This window comes from Penicillium odoratum (assembly GCF_028828045.1).
Source record: "Penicillium odoratum strain IBT 22623 chromosome Unknown utg000002l_segment0_segment0, whole genome shotgun sequence".
NCBI classification, from domain to species: domain Eukaryota; kingdom Fungi; phylum Ascomycota; class Eurotiomycetes; order Eurotiales; family Aspergillaceae; genus Penicillium; species Penicillium odoratum.
In genome coordinates, this window is record NW_026643144.1 from 2,445,690 (window position 1) to 2,466,111 (window position 20,422).

At 48.1% G+C, this 20,422-nt stretch overlaps 7 protein-coding genes across 7 annotated transcripts; 5 read left to right on the forward strand and 2 right to left on the reverse strand.

Moving 5' to 3' along the window:
- Positions 1 to 390: 390 nt before the first annotated feature.
- N7520_002927 (uncharacterized protein) lies at positions 391 to 1,917 on the forward strand (the record flags this gene model as incomplete). Its single annotated transcript, XM_057136862.1, has 3 exons — positions 391 to 679; positions 739 to 983; positions 1,039 to 1,917. The coding sequence occupies 3 exons, from the start codon at positions 391 to 393 to the stop codon at positions 1,915 to 1,917; spliced, it is 1,413 nt and encodes a 470-aa protein (XP_056999548.1).
- A 3,859-nt stretch (positions 1,918 to 5,776) lies between these two features.
- Positions 5,777 to 7,458, reverse strand: N7520_002928 (NACHT and WD40 domain protein; the record flags this gene model as incomplete). The annotated part of the gene is made up of 3 exons (XM_057136863.1): positions 5,777 to 5,980; positions 6,053 to 6,497; positions 7,403 to 7,458. The coding sequence occupies 3 exons, from the start codon at positions 7,456 to 7,458 to the stop codon at positions 5,777 to 5,779; spliced, it is 705 nt and encodes a 234-aa protein (XP_056999549.1).
- A 927-nt stretch (positions 7,459 to 8,385) lies between these two features.
- Positions 8,386 to 10,144, forward strand: N7520_002929 (putative GABA permease; the record flags this gene model as incomplete). The annotated part of the gene is made up of 5 exons (XM_057136864.1): positions 8,386 to 8,496; positions 8,547 to 8,731; positions 8,782 to 8,861; positions 8,920 to 9,300; positions 9,354 to 10,144. The coding sequence occupies 5 exons, from the start codon at positions 8,386 to 8,388 to the stop codon at positions 10,142 to 10,144; spliced, it is 1,548 nt and encodes a 515-aa protein (XP_056999550.1).
- Positions 10,145 to 10,678: 534 nt separating this feature from the next.
- Positions 10,679 to 12,393, forward strand: N7520_002930 (sugar porter family MFS transporter; the record flags this gene model as incomplete). The annotated part of the gene is made up of 3 exons (XM_057136865.1): positions 10,679 to 10,889; positions 10,946 to 11,649; positions 11,752 to 12,393. 3 exons carry the CDS (start codon positions 10,679 to 10,681, stop codon positions 12,391 to 12,393), a joined length of 1,557 nt encoding a protein of 518 aa, XP_056999551.1.
- Positions 12,394 to 14,089: 1,696 nt separating this feature from the next.
- Positions 14,090 to 16,070, forward strand: N7520_002931 (purple acid phosphatase family protein; the record flags this gene model as incomplete). Its single annotated transcript, XM_057136866.1, has 3 exons — positions 14,090 to 14,454; positions 14,508 to 15,194; positions 15,248 to 16,070. 3 exons carry the CDS (start codon positions 14,090 to 14,092, stop codon positions 16,068 to 16,070), a joined length of 1,875 nt encoding a protein of 624 aa, XP_056999552.1.
- Positions 16,071 to 16,640: 570 nt separating this feature from the next.
- On the reverse strand, positions 16,641 to 18,789 carry N7520_002932 (WASP family protein; the record flags this gene model as incomplete). The annotated part of the gene is made up of 4 exons (XM_057136867.1): positions 16,641 to 16,672; positions 16,725 to 17,218; positions 17,269 to 18,527; positions 18,586 to 18,789. The coding sequence occupies 4 exons, from the start codon at positions 18,787 to 18,789 to the stop codon at positions 16,641 to 16,643; spliced, it is 1,989 nt and encodes a 662-aa protein (XP_056999553.1).
- An 850-nt stretch (positions 18,790 to 19,639) lies between these two features.
- N7520_002933 (uncharacterized protein) lies at positions 19,640 to 19,892 on the forward strand (the record flags this gene model as incomplete). The annotated part of the gene is made up of 2 exons (XM_057136868.1): positions 19,640 to 19,769; positions 19,819 to 19,892. 2 exons carry the CDS (start codon positions 19,640 to 19,642, stop codon positions 19,890 to 19,892), a joined length of 204 nt encoding a protein of 67 aa, XP_056999554.1.
- Between the last annotated feature and the right edge of the window lie 530 nt (positions 19,893 to 20,422).

Consider the following 20,422-nt stretch of genomic DNA (forward strand, 5'->3'; position numbering starts at 1 on the left):
CTGAATGCTTGGTAACTGGTGATTTGGTCACTGATGATAATCTCGATAAAGCCAATGACAACCTTGGAGGTAAGACGACTATCACAAGATAGTAAGAGTGGCCCGGAATACTACTATGCTTCATTGGTAATGCGACTAGCTGAGCAGAGCAGCGGAGCCATATCTGGCGACTCCGCACCTAAATCGTTATAATATGTACGTAATATCGTGTCAGAGCCAGCTAAAACTGTATGGAAAGGTCCCCAGTGGACTTTCCCGGCAGGTGCGACCAAAACCTTCATCGTTGTTGTGAAATCAAACCTTCCGTGGTTCTTCCTTTTCATCGTTTCCATTCACTTTCCTCCTCACATCAGCTTCTTTCACGTCCTCACTTTATCATCCACTCCCACAATGAGTTTTTCTCGCGACCCACCCCCGGCAATGAGCCTGTCCCAAGATACACAAGGGATTTTCTCAGAGTTCGAAGACCCAGAACGACAGGACCTCGTGCACCGTGTGCTTATCAATGTCGGAGTGATAGAAGCCGATTTTGTGGAAGAAATACCTCGGGCGAATTTATTTCTGCTTTGGTTTGCAGCAAAGGAAACACTCGAAGAATGGGCGAAGCCGGCATCCGACACTGTGATTCTCGTTTTGCGGAAACAATTGAACGAGGCGCCGCTCGACATTCCTGCATTCTGTAAGTGCATGGGAGTACCCTTGTGCTTCTAGAATATGAGTCTAATCATTTTGGAACAGTGGTATTCTCGAAGAAGAACCCATTCACCGAAATCCGCAGTAAGAAGCGCAAGTTCTCCCAGCCCTCAGAGGAACATCAACAGTCATCTCCCACTACCTCGACTATGTCCTCCGACCCACGATCAAATCTAGATGCAACCTCGATGGAATGTCTGTCAGTAGATCATTCAGCCAATTTGCAGCCCGCCATCCCATTCCCCACCACGTCCTCCTTACCAAAGCGTGATCAAACTATTGTGGCCCAGGTGAGTCTGTCAAGAATCTTGGTAAAAGGAAAGTACTAACATTATCGACCTCTAGAGCCTCGGAAGGGACAAAAATCGTTGCTTAGTGACGGCACAAGGGAGCCTTTTCTTACAGTCAGCTCACATCGTTCCGCACCGATTTAGTGGAACAGTCGTCAGGTCTGGTCATACCCCCTTCTGGAACCATCTCACCATTTACTGGGGGCGTGCACAATGTAAGAAATGGGAAGCGGAGCTTCTCCAAGGAGATGTGATCAACACGGAGTTCACGGCGAATATGATGTCCTTGAGCCAACACGCACACTCATACTGGGGATCAGCAAGGTTTGCATTTCGTCCAGTATCCATTAATGAGGATAGGACTGAAATGCAGATTGCTCTGCATTGGCTGCCAATTTTACCAACAAGCATCAAGCGCACGGATTTGGTCTTACCAACCGAGAATCCTTTCAAAAACCCCGATGCACATACTCGATTTTTGCCGAGTAATAATGAGGGCCTCTATCATTGGCTAAGGCAGGAGGAGATTCAGTCCGGGGAACTTTTTACCGTTGTGACAGATAATCCAGCCGAAAGACCTTTGCCTTCTTGGGATTTGCTTACTCTGATGTGGCACTTGACTCGACTTGCAGCGATGCAGGGAGCGGGGGAGGAGGAGGAGGATGAGGAAGGTCGGCCGGACGACGACACAGCCCCAATTTCCATGGGGAACAGGGCTGATAGAAAAGAAAACAGACGGGTATCTCGTGGCCGCTCCCCAGCGATCCCGCATCACAGTGAAAATCTTTCGCCTGCAAGCGCCCAATTCACCATGCGGCTACGAAGTCAAGAAAAATCAATCTCACCATTACGACAGCTTAGCCCAGGTTTAGAAATTCCCAAGAGGCAAAGATTGCATCATTCACGAAGCCGAAGTCCAATGCTTGAGGAGTGAGAGGTCTGTTTTCTTCTGCTTTCTGTTTTGCTCTTTCGCCGTGGCTTTCTGTTCTGATCTTTCGCTGTGGCTTTCTTTTTTGCTGTTTCTCTTTGAAACAAACACGCTTGTATCATTATGTGCAATGACCAAAATATCATCAAGACTCGAACAGCTCTTCATTTGAGATAGATAAAGCCCATGGTGGAATGTAAAGAACTAGTATTGATGAAGATACATTCGATATCTCAGGGGGGCCTTACCAAAACCTCAATACAATAGAGCGGCGATGGGCTTATGCTAGGTAATAATGGGTGATATGGGTTAGAAATTTGTAGACAGGGTGATGGAGGTGAGAACGGTATGGGAATTCTCACTTAGGGGTTGATTAGCCCCGCCTGGTACTCTGACCTTGACTTAGGGCATCTTAGAAAATCTAATAATCCAAAATCTCAAGGCTATTCAATTGGTTTTGCGGGGAAGAGGGGAGATGAGCCCCTGAGGGGCTCTTCGCCCCCACGACATGTTGATATTTAATGTTCCATTAAGATAAGAGCCACATCCTCCCGAGCCAGCCTCGGGCGATTCGACTGCATTAAGAACTCCTGAAACTGAAGAAGTAATCTGAATAATCCAACCCAATGACTTCCTCAAGTCGGCCAGAAGTACCAGCAAAGCCCAAATATCTTAGGGCATCTCCAATTCACGATCCTCAGAATACGCAGGCAGACAAATCCCCATGCACTACATTTGTTGGCCAAGAGTCTGAGACTACACTACCTGATTCCCCCACAGAGAAGCCGCGACCTTTGCCGGCAAGGCCTCTCGTCCCAGCGACAGAAATGATTTCAAGAAATTCGCCGCAGGAGGGAGATGCTGGTCGAGTATTCGGTATGCCAGCTGTTACCAAATTCAGAGTCAATCATATCCAGAGAGTTTTCCCGCCAGTCAATCAATTTTTCACTCTCTTCAAAATGCCTTGGATGCCCCCGGATTTAATCAAGGCAAGCGATAGTGTAAAGAATGCCTTTAAAGATATGGTCAGCAAAATCAGACCTCCCACTGCCTTCATCGAAACCAGGGATGATTGCGATGATTTGTTTCGTAAATCACTCGGGCAGGAAGACCTGTGCTCTAAGTGCCGGTCGCTTCCTGTGGAGAAGTGCGATGAAAACCCCCCTGGAAGAGACAGATGGGAATGAGGTGCACTGGTCAACGCCATTGTCTCGAATCATCTTCCATGCAGATTGGTGTCGAATGTGTCGATTATTACTCTCTATGATTGTTCGCCCTGAATTTGACCCTTTAAAACACCCCGAAGTCGCGCCATATCTCCAGGAAGAAATTCAGGGAATTTCCAGGTTTCGTGTTTGCGAGCCTTGTCGGCTTTGGAAACCGCCCAGGTGGAGATCCACAATTACTTAGTCGGTTCAAACTTCGCGTGGCTCATCCAGCAACAGACCAGAGCTTCAATATGGGAAGGGTTAAAAAGATAGCTTGGATGATGGCTAATTCTGAGAACTGTTGTTCTTGGTTAATCAATGTGAATTCTAGGGATAAAATAGAATCTTTTTGGATTATACTTTGAAGTAGCTCATTTATAGCTACTGTCAAAGATGAGAGATCTCCGTGGAACGTGCTTATGCACTAAAATCAAGATTTCCCCTCTTTTGGATTGTTGTGTTTCCTTCTTTTCATGATATTTCTTGCATACTTCTTCAATCAAACAACATGCAAGTTACAGGTCATATGCAAGTATTTGTCGATTGAGAGCTGATCAATTGGTATTCTGGCTCATCCCTTTATGATTCTATGCTATTATTCATGCCCTGAGATCCCTCTAATTATGATCTAGTATTTCGGCCGAAGTAGATAGAATATATGCTTTTTAATTTTCCATTTTAGTATTCACCTAATCTCCTGAGAAGACCTGTCTTTTAAGCATATCTTGCTTGATATGTATGATATGTGATGTACTTACTTTACTCGCACACTGAATCAGACCAGTCTTCTCGTCGCTGCAGATCTGCAAAGACGTTGTACTGCCTGCACCAGCCAGTTCGCTGATACAGCCATGATTTGGTTAACACACCAACCAAATCTGACATAGTCTTATGGTTTTCAAACTATATAGGTTTAAAGTACTAGAAGTATTTCCTCTTACGACACGTACATAAGATCTCAGCAAGTAGGCCGTAGCAGGCATCGTAAACTAACTCAAGGGCCCGTGTTCTCTGGATTAGAGGTGAATCCAGTAAAGGCAGGACACAGCTTACGTATGGGTCGTTTTATTAAGGTGTTAATAAGATTGAATGGAAACGTATCAACATCTCATTCTTCGTCGCTAAGCTACTGACGTTCGTATCACTAACGCCGCGGCCACTCTCAGTGGTTTGATATGTTTACTTATCGCGAGAAACAAATCTCTTATCTTCTAATGAGGCAAGAGGCTATCGCTACCGTATGGTGGAGGTGAAAACAGTCAATCTGTAAGTTCGGCTAAGACAGAAAGTGACCTGGATGTTGATAGGGTGAATGTATGGCGTGATAGATTGTATCTTGAGCAGCACGGACAATTTTACTGGATCCAGATGGCCTTACTTTCTGGAATTTTGATTCGAATTCTTCCAGCCTAAGGTTTGAAACTGATGAAATAAGCCTTCACTAATTCGTATGGCTTGCAATCGATATGAAATATGGATATTCTTTTTTTGTATGAACACCAGCCGAGAGCCCGGATCTTGGGCTTTAGTTCTGGGCTTCCTTTCATTTCTTTTCTTTCGGGGTCCATGGGGACAATGTGGCTGCTTGTGTGGATGTTTGAAGAATCAGATAAATGGGGCTATAAAAAATGAGAAACTGCAGTCCAGGGATCGACAGAAAACAACCAGCATTCAGCGTCAGAGACGATCAAAATTCGTTTCAAGGATTTAATATACACGTGAAACTTATCTTGCCAGCAATTTAGTTCGATGGGTCAGTGCAGTTGTCACGCAACGGAGGGTGATACCCGCTCTCACCCTGCTTCTTACCCGCCCCATCATCCTTCGTTGCGCGATTCTTAATTGACCTCCATCTATTCTCTGTTGGAATGCTTGCGCAATATAAATTCTTGCCATGACACGTAGAGTACATACGACCATAGGGTGTGGAGAACAGGGCTTCCCGTCCGCTCAGCCGTACTTAAGCCACACGCCGGTTAGTTAGTAGTATGGTGGGTGACCACATGCGAATCCTGACTGTTGTATGTTTTTGCTTTAATTTACTCTTGCGCCCGCTATCTTACTCTTCAGACCTTCAGGCCCTTCGTCTGAACGCTCTGAACACAACTATTTTGCACCTGAATATCCTGCACGTGCTTGAAGCGCTGGCGAGGCGTAGCCTTCCTCCTGTCTTGCAATGGTTGATATGAAGTGTCTTGCGTTATTGCGATCCTTTCCATCTGCTTGAAGAAGAAAGTGGCACCAAGAAACCCTCGTTCGTCAGAAATCTGAGCGACTGTCTGGGCAATAGTAGACTTTCCGGTCCCTGGCATTCCATTGACCCAGAAAAGTAACTGGTCATCGGAATCCATCCATTCTGATACTTGGCGAACAAGTGCAGTCCGGGTATTTGCAAGGCATCTTTCCCTATGCCTATTGTCAAAGGAGTTATAGAGAGCTCCTTTCACAACATGTAGCTTCACTAAATTAGTCAGCTCATCCATCCTGCGAAGGATCTTATCGGCATCGTTTTCATGGCGAAGGTATTGACTCAATCCGATGCATTTATGCAATTCGTCTCTTTCGTTCTTGACCGAGGTCTTGAGCGTCGTGAGAGGGTGCTGTAGAATAGCATTGACGCTTACTGTGTCCAAAATCTTTCTTCCAATTTTGGCTTGCTATGACTTTCGTATTTGGACGATGTAGCTCAGAATAGCTTTGTAAAGTCGTATCAATGAATTTTCAACATAGCGATTTCTGGCATCAGTGCTTTCTTTCCTCCAGATATTGATCTCAACAAATGAACAATATGTAAGAAAATCTGCGAGATATTCCGATGATTCAAATAGAGCATCTCGTAGGTCGGAGTGGTTCTTGGTCATCTAGCAGTCCAGGTAAGAAAGAAAATTTCATCAAAATTTCTCGAATATGCCCGGTGAAAAAGTAGTGCATACCGTTAGACCAAGCGAGACAATTGCCCAGGCGCTAGCTGCATGCTGTGTAGGGTCAAGTGCAGCAGTCGAACCGACAATATCATTGAAGGAAAGTGCCGCATTGACAATTTTGTGTGAGGTCTGTTTAAACTTTCCATGGGAAGTCTGATGATACTTTTCATACTCCTCCTTTGTTGTCTGGATAACCTCATCAATTAGATCTCTTGGGTTGTCGCCCCTATCATCCGACTCAGAAGAGACCTGCTCGGTCGACAAAATATGTTGTTGTGTCTCATCAAGCTGTTCATAAGCAGCTTGCCATAGATCTCGTGGCTGGGAGGTCTGTGTTGACTGGGCTGGCTGTTCTGCGGACTGGCTAACATCATCAACGGCGCTATTATTTTGAACATTCTCTTTTGTTTTTTCAGCTTCTAGCTTCTCGGCCTCCTCCTTGTAAAGACACGGCCTAAAAACTTTTTGATGTGTTTCGGCATCTTTAACCTGATGTTTGATAAGCTTGACTGATTGTTTTGTCGATGACTTGAGAAGATCCTGACCAAGAGAAGTTAAAGAGGGGTAGGTGGGCTAACGGTTGTGAGCCAACTCATTGAGCTGGCGCAGCTGAATGACAAGGATATTCTTGCTTGATTGAGCAAGTCACACCCAACCCTGCATTAACGTGGGAACTTGGGATTTCTGAACTCCCTGAATGCCATTTTATCATGACAGAATGTAGAGTACCTGATACCCTCACGTAATTAAGAGGTCGTGCGACTTAGGGAAGTTCGACTTTAAATGCGCCAATGTTCCTTGTGCTGCATGGGCTGAATCTTCAGAGTCAGTGAGGCCGTTGGCGGAAGTTGGTAGGGGTGGGGTGTCACGGACAGAAGAGGTTGGTTTAGTCGACGAATGAAGGTAGGAGGGCGAGATTGGCAATGAGGCCGACGATACGGTGATGTGTTAATGCGTGAGCTATTGAATAATCCTGACGTTATGCTCAGATACCTTACGCGTGAAGAGAAGAAGCACAGGATCATCACTCCCTTTTGCCAGGCCATCTAGACATTTCGCATCATCATGAAATTCCGGACAGCAATGATAATCTCCGTGGGGACTTTGAAGACTGCAATTGGATAGAAAATGTCTCCTTCCTGCACATCGCTTAAGGGAGTATAGCCGCACATCAAGTAATTCACACTGAAAAGCAATATTTAGAAATGCAAATTTCGAACACCCGACGACCATACAGCTGTGAACGCAAAGCTGCATAGCAGGTTCTTTTTCGGCATTAATTTTCGAAGAAGCTAAATGTTCGAAATTTTGGAAAGCGACAAGACAGCGATGAGCAGAAGATGAGCCGCGTAAGCTAACTTGCTCCAGGCTTGAATATCGCCTTTGCTTGAGTGGTCCTGATTTTCCCGGTCCATGATCAACCTTCTTCTTTAAGAAAACAAGTGGAACAAGTTCGAGAATCATAGCTGCCCAGATGTGAGTGTTGACCGCTGTTCGTTGCTGCTTGAAGTAAAATGCCGAGCCGAACTAAGCGAGCACATTCATGATGGCCACTAACAGAAGCGGAATTGATGTCTGAGTAAATTAAGGGCCGCTATTATTGCTTTTAAAGACCTCGAAAGCATTGTCGTGGTCGTTCATCACATCTTGATGTACTTAAAAGGCGGGACCTTGCCGAAATAGGGTGGCAGTTTATAAAAGTCAATTTTTCACACCTCTGCTACAGTCTCTTTCTATTGGAGAATTTTCAACCCTTGTTGTTCTTTCAAGTTCAACGCCTACTCTACTCACGTGTGCGCTTCTCAGTTCTAGAGACCGCACGAGGTGGCGTTTTAGCTTGGCGTGGCAACATTGCATCTCCGCAAAGATGCGAATCCTGCGAATTCTCCACCCGTCGATTCGAACATACCAGTAGTCTAAAATCACGCCGATAGGAAGGAAAAACTATACAAAATGGATTTAAAAAAATATTCTAACAACATTATTATAGGATAAGCCATAGGACCCAGAACAAAGAAATCGCGGGGTTTTATTCCGGAGAGTCCAATTCCAGCACTAAACAGCACTAATTGGCACTAGATAGCACTAAACGACACTAAAGAGCACCGGTCTCGTTACTAAAATGTGAATGACAAGGGTTTTGTACCGAAGCGAGCAGTAACTCGCGTCCGATGTGTCAATTATCCGTTTCGCATTCATTGCGCAATCAATATCCCGGTCTAGCTCAATTTTATGAAGTGGGGAGGTGAAAGACGAAGTGCTTCTTGCCCTCTTGAGGTCGAATGACCCAGCGGAATTGTTTCTCTCCGACACTTCTTTTCCCCGTTATCAATACGCATCATATGAAAGAAGAGATGGAGCTGAAGGGCGAAAGTGCTGTGCTGTCAGGGCCAGTAGGGAGTGGAAACAATACATATGAGAACGCGATATCGCGCGAGAAACAACAAATGGAGGTAAATATCATTTAGTGTTCGATTGACCGCAGACACTAATCGGCGGCCAGAGATATCTCAACTTCTTCTCATCTGTGGCATTCTCCACTTGTCTTCTTGCCACATGGGAATCTGCTGGTGGCAGTTTGCTCGCGGGGCTGTACAACGGTGGCCCTGCAGCGATTATTTACGGGATCATCTTGAGCACTGTAGGAAACTTGGCCATCGCTTGCTCTTTAGCTGAGCTGGCCTCTCTGTATGTGTACAATAATGACCGTAATGAGCCAGTGCTGACCAGATGTATAGACACCCAACTGCAGGTGCTCAGTATCACTGGAGCTATTTCCTTGCTCCTCGTGGTCGTCGATTTATTAGTTTCTTCCAGGGTTAGTGCATATCTAGCCCATCTCCCTTTGTTTATAGTCGCATGCTGAACATAATCAGGCTGGATCACTGTTTTCTCCTGGTCTGCTCTTGTCTGCATTGCGCCATACTTCATCGGAACCCAAATCCAGGGTCTAGTTGTGCTGGCGTACCCTGGATATGAGCTCGAGAGATGGCGTGGTACGCTGCTCATGTGGGCAGTTGCAATTATCCCGATCATTATCAATATATTCGCACGTCGCGTTCTGGGGGGCATTGAAGTTGCTGCAGGCATCATGCATGTGGTCTTCCTACCCGTTACCATCGCCGTCTTCGTTACTCTCGCCCCTCGAAACCCCAACGCATTTGTCTGGGACACATTTGTCGGCGGCTTGAGTGGCTGGAAGGATTCCGGAGTTGTATTCTCTGTCGGTCTTCTTGGTGTCATTACTCCTCTATCTGGTACGTGCCTCCACTATCAGAACATTCGCTCCACAATCTAAACCATATAATAGGCGTCGACGGCGTAATCCACATGGCCGAAGAAGTCAAAAACGCCAATGTCGTTGTTCCCCGCTCAATGATCTATGGAACCCTAATCAACGGAGCTCTCGCATTCTGCTACCTGATCGCTGTTCTCTACTGTATGGGCGACTACCTCGAAGCCGTCACCAGCGCAACAGGCTACCCCATCATCACAATCGCCTACCAAGCAACCGGATCTATAGAAGCCACCTGTGTCCTTATGACACTGGGTATGCTTCCCGGCTGGATCGCCCTCTTCAACGGCCTCGCCTCTGTTACACGTCTGACCTGGGCTTTCGCCCGAGACAACGGACTTCCCTTCTCCGACTTCTTTGCTGTCATTGACACAACCTACAAGATACCTCTCCGTGCTTTGGGCTTAGTTGCATCATGCATGTTCGCGCTTTCGTTCATTCAGATCGGGTCTACAGCTGCGTTCAACGCTATTCTCTCGCTTAGTACGCTCGGTCTTTATATTTCCTATCTTATTCCTCTCATTCTTCTTATCTCAAAGCGCTTCATGACACCCCATGATATTCCACATGGAACATTTAGTCTAGGGAAGTTCGGCCTCCCCATGAATATTCTTGCCATTCTCTTCGCTATCTATTTCATTATCTTTCTTCCTTTCCCGGCGACTGTGCCGGTTACCGCGGAGAATATGAATTACGCTGGACCTGTCCTTGGATTGGTTATGTTGTTTGCCTGTGGGGATTGGATTGTTCGTGGACGGCACAAGTGGGAAGGCCCGACAATGAGGTATTACACAAGCAACGAGTGAAATTTGGAAAACAATGAATTCAAAATGGAGAACTTGAGGGGTGTAAGTAATTAGCTGCCAATATTTCTTACCAGCTTCTCATTGTCAGGGTAAGAATGACTAAACCGTAGTTAAACTTTCCTTTACCAGCTATTCGGAATATACGAGCTTCCTATATTCCGTGATAGGAGACCTTGGGATTCAGGTGTGTCTAAGCCTTAAGTCAATCAACCTAGGGAAACGGCTCCACAATCAATCGGAGAACAGCGGGAAATGCTAAGCACGGTTGGGACTACCACATGGAGTTGAACGATGCCAAGCTAAATCCGGGGAAGAAGTGTGGGGAAACTTCCGGGGACCGTAGTTGCCCTGATCAAAGTTATGAATCAACGGGGACCGCCGCCTACCGCAAAACTTAAACCCTATACTGTGTTACGGATATGTGTGAGTTAAGAAGGCGTCAAGTTGTTATATCCATGGCTCTTTATCCATTTCTCTTTCATCCTCACTTTTTCCACTCTAGTCGCCACTTGTTGAGCGCATTTTAACTGCATCATGGGATTGAAACCATATCTTGGCCTTCGTGGCAATTCCCTTCTTCGGGCAGCTGTTTTCCTGGTCGTCTGTCCGACCTTTACGTGTTATGGATACAATATGAGCGTGGCTGGTGGCCTTTTGACACTTCCTACATTCAACAACCAGTTCCCTCAGATGGACACTATCCACACGACTGGAGCACTGCAGCATGAAAACTCGACTATTCAAGGTGAGTCAAGAATCAAACAGCTTCTCCGTATTTCTTCTAATCCAGCTTATGAATAGGCACGGTGATTGCCCTATATACTGTCGGTGGTATCTTTGGAGCCCTGTCATGCGTCTATCTTGGTGATCTCCTGGGACGGAAGAAGGTTATATTCTGGACAAACTTGATCAACATCATCGGAGCCTTACTCATGGCCACATCATTCAACTTCGCCCAATTCATCGTCGCTAGACTCGTTCTTGGTGTGGGCATTGGCGGATACGTCGCCACTGTGCCTGTTTGGCAGTCCGAAATCTCACCAGCGCACAAACGAGGCTCAAATGTGGTTACCGATGGAATATTTGTTGGCGTCGGGGTTACTTTAGCTCTCTGGATTGATCTCGGTTTTTACTTTGTGAAAGAAAACTCAGTCTCGTGGCGGTTTCCTCTCGCTTTCCCCATTGTCATGTCCGCCATCGCCATGATTTTTATCACGGTGCTGCCAGAATCGCCCCGTTGGCTGATCAAGACTGGTCAAATTGAAGAGGCCCGGAAGGTCATGGCGGCTCTCCTTGAGCTCGAACCTGACTCCAGCACGATCACTGATAGCATTCAACAAATCCAAACTACACTCTCTGTCTGTGGAAATACTTCGTGGACGGCTATGTTCACGAATGGAGAGCAGCGCCTCTTCCACCGTGCGTATCTGGCCGCCACTGGCCAATTCTTCCAGCAGATGTGCGGTGTGAATCTAATTACATACTACGCGACCAGTATCTTCCAGGTGAGTCGAATCTTCAATTCCTGTCTATTTTCACCAGCCTTTACCAAGCTCCTTGGAATGGCTGAAACTTAAAGCATCATTTTCTAATAGCCCTTTCCTTAGCAATACCTCGGTCTGGACGCCGTGAAATCCCGCATTCTCGCTGCATCAATGGGTCTGATGCAGCCTTTCGGTGGCTACCTCGCCTATTATACCATCGACAGTCTCGGTCGCCGACCCCTAATGCTATGGAGTGCAGGAGCCATGTCCATCTGTATGGCCGTCCTTGCTGGTACAACATCACCCCAAGCATCTGACAGCACCGCTGCCCTAGTGGTGGCAGTGATAGCGCTCTTTTGCTTCCAGTTCATCTTCACAACCGGTTACTCCGGTCTCACATTCCTTTATGCCGCCGAGATGGCTCCCCTGCAAGTTCGTGCTGCCGTCAGTGCTGTCTCAACTGCCACTGTATGGGTCTTCAACTTCCTGCTCGCGGAAGTAACACCGATCGGCTTCTCGACTATCGGAAATAAGTACTATATTGTATTTGCAGTTGTTAATGCCGCTATTGTGCCGTCTGTGTACTTTTTCTTCCCTGAGACCAAGGGACGGACGCTGGAGGAGATTGATGAGATCTTTGCCCAGTCGAAGAACATCTTTGATCCACCTCGTGTAGCGCGCCGGATGCAGCTACAGGATAACCGGCCGGACTCGGAGAACAGTGGTTCCAATAATGAATATGTTGAGGAAGGTGTTAAGGCTTAGGCCTGAATTTTGATGGCATATTTATTGGTTTTGGAATGCGCCCAGGGGTCATATGCAATCGTCAATGTGGTACATGAAACCTGTATCTGCTGTGTTTATTTCATTTTTCTTGCTTTCTCCAGCCGCTTCACTACATTTGTTCACCCCCTTTTTTAACGACGAGGGCGTTGTGTCTTATTCCCGACCGAGGCCAGAGTATGAATATTGTCAATGCTCAAAATGAATTTATGATACTCCATCTCTCCTACTCAGTCTCATACTCAGTGTCCTACCATCTCTCTAACACTATTTTTTCTTTCTCACATATGGCTTTCGCTGAGTTCGTCGCGCTAAAACAAGCGCAAAAAAACATGATCATGGATCGCGAGGCACGTGCCAGCGGACTAGAGCATTGTGGATCCAAGCGGAGTCTCCGCAAATGCAACGAATGTCAATTCCAACGGGGGGAGCTCAAGCCAACTAGCGTGAAAGGCGGAGCGGCCGAAATCCTCATCTAGTCTAGCCGTCGGATCTCCGTCGCTTCTTCTCTGGACCGCTTTTTCCCGGATTTCCTATTCTTTCATTACAAAGCGACCGTCATGCGAATAAACATTGACAACTTCCGGCGCTGCTGAATGGGTCAACAAATTATGTATCATACGTAGAATTCGTTGTCCTGGATGCGGTCAATGGAAAGAATCGCGTTTTTTTTTGGCGTTGGCAGTCTTGATACTAGTAACTAGTCGGCTTTTCATTGGCGCCCTGTCCTAAAATCTTCTCTAACTCCTGTGCTCAACTCTCCGTGGGCCCATGCCCAGGTCATAGCTGTTTTCCCCGTTAAGTTGAGTTGTAATCATTGTTTTCTTCGAAAAAAGGGCCAGTCACGTGCTACGCTTGGAAGAGAAACGGTATGTCACTAAAACGCATCAGGATCCCGGTCATTCAAAGGCACTTATAAAGATCATTGCACCTGCGAGTATGATTGTCCGCGATCCTTTGCTGAGCCATGCAGATATCGCGGTACTTCGGTTCCAGTTTGGGCAGGCCATAAAATTCGAGAGAGCCTGGAAGGTAAAGAACGTCCGATCCTTCAAGTGGTAGGTGCCTGGAGGGGACAGTATGATGCTCTGGAGGTTCATGGTTATTGGCTCAAGGCTCTCGATATGGAAGTAGAGGAGAATCCCGAGGCTCTAATTGAGTGGGCCCTGGCTGACTCGGTTAGAGTGCTGCCAATCATTCGATCGGAATAATCATTTAATGACAAAGTCATCGTTGGTCAAAAACAAGTTGTTCTATGCATGTTCCACTCTTAGGTCATTGCAGTACCCGGACCAAGATCCAATCGACCAATCAACGACCAGTTTGATGCCCATGTGGTTTTACTTCAGGAACAAATATTTAATGCCACGGATTTACAATGCAATTAACATAATTCCCGGCTATTTGCTCCCCATTATTAGTGCGTGTATCTTATCAAAAAGCCGTGTAAATTAATATTCATCTATACCCCTGCGGGCCAGTGCGGAGACAATGTAGACTAGTTTAATCTTGCATAAACCAATCGCCCAACCATCCAATTGCACGTGTGGAATTCATTTAGTCAAGCTTATCAGCGGCACGCGAATGCACCTTAGCTTAGCTGCGATGGCCTTCACACATAAAACCCGGCCTTGCAGCCGTTTGTTGTGGGGTGTCACGGACTCAATTTCTTTTCACCATGAAGGCCACCACTGCTTCCGTTTTGCTGGCTCTGTCCGCCGCTGCCAATGGTAGCCCAACGGTAGACCCTCGGGACGTCGACACGCGGTTCCCCTACAAGGGCCCCGCTGTCCCTATCGGCGATTGGGTTGATCCTACGATCAATGGCAATGGCAAGGGATTCAACCGTCTAGTTGAGGCACCAGCTGTGAAGCCGGCGTCTTCTAACCCGACTAACAATGTCAACGTTATCTCGCTGGCTTATATCCCCGATGGTATTCACATCCACTACCAGACACCTTTCGGTCTGGGAAGGTCGCCTTCTGTGAAGTGGGGTACTAGTCCCAATCGTTTGACTAACATTGCCCGAGGTTATACTCACACGTGAGTTATTCAATTGACTTATTCAAAGAGAAAGTGATGCTAATATATCTCAGTTATGACCGTACCCCGTCCTGCTCCCTGGTCAAGGCTGTTACCCAATGTAGTCAGTTCTTCCACGAGGTCTCCCTGCCGCACCTGGAGTCTGGTAAGACATACTACTACCAAATTCCTGCTGCTAATGGCACCACCGAGTCTGAGGTCTTGAGCTTCACCACTGCCCGCAAGGCTGGTGACCCTACCGAGTTCAGTGTGGCCGTGCTGAATGATATGGGCTACACCAATGCCAAGGGTACGCACAAGTACCTGACCGAAGCTGCCAGCGAGGCTGCCTTCGCTTGGCACGGCGGTGATATCAGTTACGCAGATGACTGGTCCTCTGGCGTGATGGCGTGCGAGGATGATTGGCCCGTCTGCTACAATGGTTCTAGCAGCGAGTTGCCCGGTGGTATCACCGAGGAGTACGAGCAGCCTCTTCCTGCTGGAGAGATCGCCAACCAGGGTGGTCCCCAAGGTGGTGACATGAGTGTCATCTACGAGTCCAACTGGGATCTGTGGCAGCAATGGATGGGTCCCATTACCAAGAAGATTCCCTACATGGTTCTTCCTGGTAACCACGAGGCTTCTTGTGGCGAGTTCGATGGCCCCGGTAACGTGTTGACAGCCTATCTGAACAACGACGAGGCGAACAGCACTGCTCCCTCAGACAACCTTACCTACTACAGCTGCCCGCCTTCGCAGAGGTAATATACTTATCCCAATACCTGTATTTCAAATACTTACATGCATCATTCAGAAACTTCACTGCCTTCCAGCACCGCTTCCGCATGCCCGGTGAGGAAACTGGGGGTGTAAGCAACTTCTGGTACTCATTCGACTACGGCCTCGCGCACTTCGTTTCCATGAACGGCGAGACCGACTACGCCGACAGCCCTGAGTGGTCCTTCGCCGAAGACGTAACAGGCGACGAGACCCTGCCCACCGAATCCGAGACCTTCATCACAGACAGCGGCCCCTTCGGCGCAGTCGACGGCAGCGTCAGCGACACAAAGGCTTACGAGCAATACAAGTGGCTTAAGAACGACCTCTCAAGCATCGACCGCTCCAAGACACCATGGGTCGTTGTCATGAGCCACAGACCCATGTACAGCTCCGCCTACTCTTCCTACCAGAAGAAGATCCGTGCAGCTTTCGAAGCACTCTTCCTCGAGCACGGCGTTGATGCGTACCTCTCTGGCCATATCCATTGGTATGAGCGCCTGTTCCCGCTTGGTGCGAATGGTACCATTGATACTGCGTCCGTGTTGAACAACAACACCTACCGCATGAATCCTGGTACTTCCATGACGCATATTATCAATGGTATGGCCGGCAACATTGAAAGCCACAGTGAGTTCAGTGATGGAGAGGGTCTGACTAATATTACTGCGGTGCTTAACACCAAGGAGTATGGGTTCAGTAAGATGACTGTTGCAAATGCTACTGCTATGAAGTGGGAGTACATCAAGGGAAGTGATGGGTCTGTTGGGGATTCGCTTTGGTTGCTTAAGCCATCTGCTGGTGGTGAGGGTACTGGAAAGAAGCCCGTTCCGGCTGGCAAGAAGCCTGTTTCTTTCTAGGGTGTCTGAGCTTGAGTGGTTTTGGACTCTGGGGAGTGTAATATTTGTACATAATTGATGCATGCTCAGGTGTGGTCAGTGATCCAGCACCTGGGGTGATTATTAATTGGATGCATGCACAATGAAAAGATACTGTCTCTGATAATGCTACCTCCAGCTTCTTCTAGGACATGTTTCAAGTTGATTCCCAAGATCAAGTTTTCAATGTTTCTCTCAAGCCTGAATCATCCATGCCTGTTGAAGTCAACTAGTTGGTACAGCCCTGGAACTGAGTGCTGATTGTTGGACAGCCTATGTACACGACTGCGCAGTTTCTAACCTTGGAAATTTGGCTACGGTGGAACTTTTACGAGGTACCGTATCAGTCTAAACAGCATCCACTGGGGCTTGAACTAAGAAATATATTCAAAGCATAACTGCCTTCCCTCCACGCTCGAAACCAAGCTTTTGAAAAAGTCGCTGCAAGTTCAAAGAGAGGGAAATCATGCTTAATGGCCGCAAGAGAAATGCCTAGGCAAGGATATAGGTATTATGAATGAAAGAAGCGATCCCATGCAAAAAGACAATATTCTACCAATCGTCGTCATCTTCCTTCTCGTCATCTGCAAGGATAGTAAGTACAAATTTAATTCTTCAAGGATCGAAAATACTCACCACTTCCGCTGACTTTCTGCTTCCTTTTCTTCAATGCATCCTGTAAGGCACCAGCCAAGCCACCTTGTGGAGGACCTGAGCTAGAAGCTGCTGCAGATGATTCGGCAGCGCTTCCAGGAACCATGGCTGCACTTCGGTCTTTCTTCTCCGAGGCACTGACTTTCCGCAAGCCTCCTCCGCCGGAGTTGCGAATAGCTGCCAGAAGATCGTCTCGACCGCCTCCGCCAGTCTGGGGCAAGGGTGGGGGCGGTGGTCCTCCTGAAGCACCAGGGGGCGGAGGTGGTGGCGGAACTGAAGGTCCTGAGCGACCTGGGGGAGGAGGTGGTGGTGGGAGTCCGCCAGGTGCGCCAGAGCTTGGTCCTGGGGGAGGGGGGGAGGTGGTGCGGTAAAGCTGCCACCAGGGGGAGGAGGCGGAGGGGGAACCGAAGGTGTAGAGCGCGCTGGAGGGGGTGGAGGCCCACCGGTTGGACCACTGGGTGGAGGTGGGGGCGGTACTGAAGGCACAGAGCGGCCTGGAAGTGGCGGTGGAGGGCCTGCGCTATACGGTTCTGTCGGAGGAGGTGAAGCCGGGCCCCGAGGTGGCGGCGGCGGGGGCAATGCAGGCGCGAATGATGCTGGGGCTGGCCGAGGGGCTGGCGGCGGGGGTGGAGATGTAGGTCCCCTGGCAGGCGGAGGGGGAGGAAGTCCCGGAGCAGCTGTGTTTGGGACCTTAGGTGGAAGTTGAGGCGCAATATTCCCACGGGGTGGTGGAGGTGGGGGTCCACCAGGAACTGGACTGCGACTAGGAGGTGCAGGCGGTGCGGAGACCTTGCGATCACCCGAGAATGGGGGAGGAACTCCAAATCGAGGCTGGCTGTCATCCATCGGTGTCTTCGGGGGTAGCGGTGGTGGTGGGGGAGCATTTGCAGCACTCGAAATCGCTCGTGGTCGTCTGCGTTCGGCAGGGCCTTCGGACACGACTAACTTGCCTGCATCCGCGAAGGGAGGCGGTACATTAAACCTCCGAGCTGGCGGTGATGGCTCGCGCGGAGGCGATGAGATAGGCTCTTCCACAGCATCTGAACGAGACTTTCGAGCTGGCGGTGGCGGTGGAGGACCACGTCGACTTCCTGAGCTGCTTCCTGTATCCTGGGGACTGATTGGGTGGGTCTTGGGAACTGGGGGGCCCGGAGGAGGTGGGGGAGCTGTCCTTGGCTTATGTTGGTCCTCAGTTGAGGCGAGTGCCGGAGCTGCTGAGAGGAAGCCCTGTTCCCTGATATAATCATTGATAAAATCGGCATTCTCAACAATTTGGTCTCCCGTAATACCCATGTCAAAGAGCTGATCCACCAGCCATTTCCATTGCGGATCTTTGGGGTCAAATAACAGGCCGTTTGGAGCCGAGCTGACCGAATGTGCCGGGGGTTGTGCTGGGGGTTGTGCTGGGGGTTGAGCTGGTAGTTGCGTAGGTGGTTGCGCGACAGGTATTATTGAATGCACGGGAGTGGGATTGGGGCTATGAGATGAGCGATGCAGCAAACTTCCAAACCTAGATTTTGTTTTCTTCTCGTTGGTAGAATGAGGATCCACGAGGAGGGCACCATTCTCGTAGGACTTATATGGATTTCTTTTGGTCTCTTTGCTTGCGACCTTCTCACGCTTTTCGATTCCGGCCAGGAACTCCTTTGCTTCTTTCAAGTCGGCGAACAAGAGACCAAACAGAACACCATCGAAAACGAAGGAATGAAAGAATTCTCTTTCCTTGACATAGTCAAAGTTTTGTTCGATCTCAAGGTCCCAGATCACACTACCACTTCCACCGGGCTATAACGGAATCTAATGTCAGTCTCTCCTCGTTATCAGGGGAATTGGAGCTACGTACCGAGACGTCGACCATTTTCAGCCAAAAGCAATGTCCTACCGTGTCCTCGCATAGGGCTATTACGCCTTGCAGCCCAGTGTACTGCCATTTTGTTGGGTCTGGATTGGCGACGAGCAGTCGTGCGACAGCTTTTGTGATGTCTTTGGGCAGATGTCTTTCGACAATGGCTTCCTCGGCCTTGCTCAGGAGTTTGAGACCCGACATGACAAAAGAAAGCCCAGGAAATGGAGAAGAGGGGTATGTGTGACGATGTTGGTAGGCGTTAAACGGGTCGATCGCGCATGGCAGCCGGGCGGTGCAGCTGGAATGGCCCCAGTTTACAGGGGGGTAAGCGCTGTGGACTCAGGGGGTGGATCGAACGGTGAGCGGAGTCGTTCGGAGGCAGATCACAGGGATGGTCGAAGGTGAGAAATTGGAAAGGAGCCGACCGGCGGTTGCCTTGAAGTGAGAGAGTGTGCGAAAGAACGAAAGAAGACAAGACGTTGGCGGGGGGCGGAGTACGCGGGCGGTACTTGATTATGGCGCGTCTTTGCCACGAGGCACGTGGTATCTTCAAAGTACTATGTAAGGAGCTACCGGCGCACGCGGCAATTTCACCCTATATCCTCTGTGCGATGTTGAGGTCTTTTTCTATTCCAGCAGATCTACTTTACCTGGTTCCAAAAGACTTGCCGGCAAAAGCAGAGCGTTATGGACAAGTGGACAATACGCACCAAGACGGCAGACGAAGACAAGAATGACGGTATACAAAAACTATCGACCTAAAACTTAGAACTGAATACTGGATTGAAAGGTTTCATTAAGGATGAAATCCCTCTCAAATGCTTACAGCCAGAGCTAGGCATCTTCTTTTCTAACCTGACGTTGCCTCTCTGTAAGACCAAGCTTCCCACCCGACCGCCGACGTCATTCCACAGGGATCTATATAAGGGCTCATTATCAGCAACAAAACCCTGTCTTTCCATCATCCCAAACTGTTTTTATTGTATTCTCTGTGACTCTAAAGCTCAACTTTATCTTATTTCTATTATCTCTAAAGATATTATACCTCAAGATGCCCATCATTCCGGATGCCGAAACCTTCCCTACTGCCAAGGAAGGCAACGAGCCCCACACTAAACCCGAAGATAAACCAAAGGCTACGGCTTTCGACCACATATCTAAGGGACCGCAAATCCCTGACGGTTTGTTAATGAATCGTGACAAGTATTTCAGTTGCTAATCTTCGATCAGAGATGCCACCCAAGGCCTCACACGAGGAAATTGAGGCACGCATGAAGGAGCTGAACAAATCCAAAAAGGACTAGGACCTTTGATTAGCGTTGATCTAGTTTCTTTGAATCATTTGAGATCTTCTATAATTCTTATTGCCTCATTAACCATACTTGTCGTTTGACCTCTCTCCCTACACCGTGAACCTAGCCTCTCTCATATCCTTCATTTCCTGTAGTATGTCCTACGATATCCCCTAACTTATCTGTCGGAGAGTCTATTCAATGCACAGTAAATATAGCGATGTTATCAATACACTATACTACTACAATGATTGATGTCCTATTCATTCCGCACTAGACGTCGCGTATACCTGCACGGCGGATAAAGCTTATGATATGGTAATAAATAGAATAAGGTACTGAGTAATAGGATCCAAGTTTTTCAAGGTTACTCAAGATTATAATCCCATTTTAGAATTATTGAAATATAATCGGATGAAAAGTTATCAGGTAGCCAAGGCAACCAAGATGTAGTAAGTAAACAGACGTACCCAGTGACGGTGCCTTCCCTATTGCACCCTTTCAATTGCGGCTGGCTACAGAAACCTTGAGAATAAGCTAAA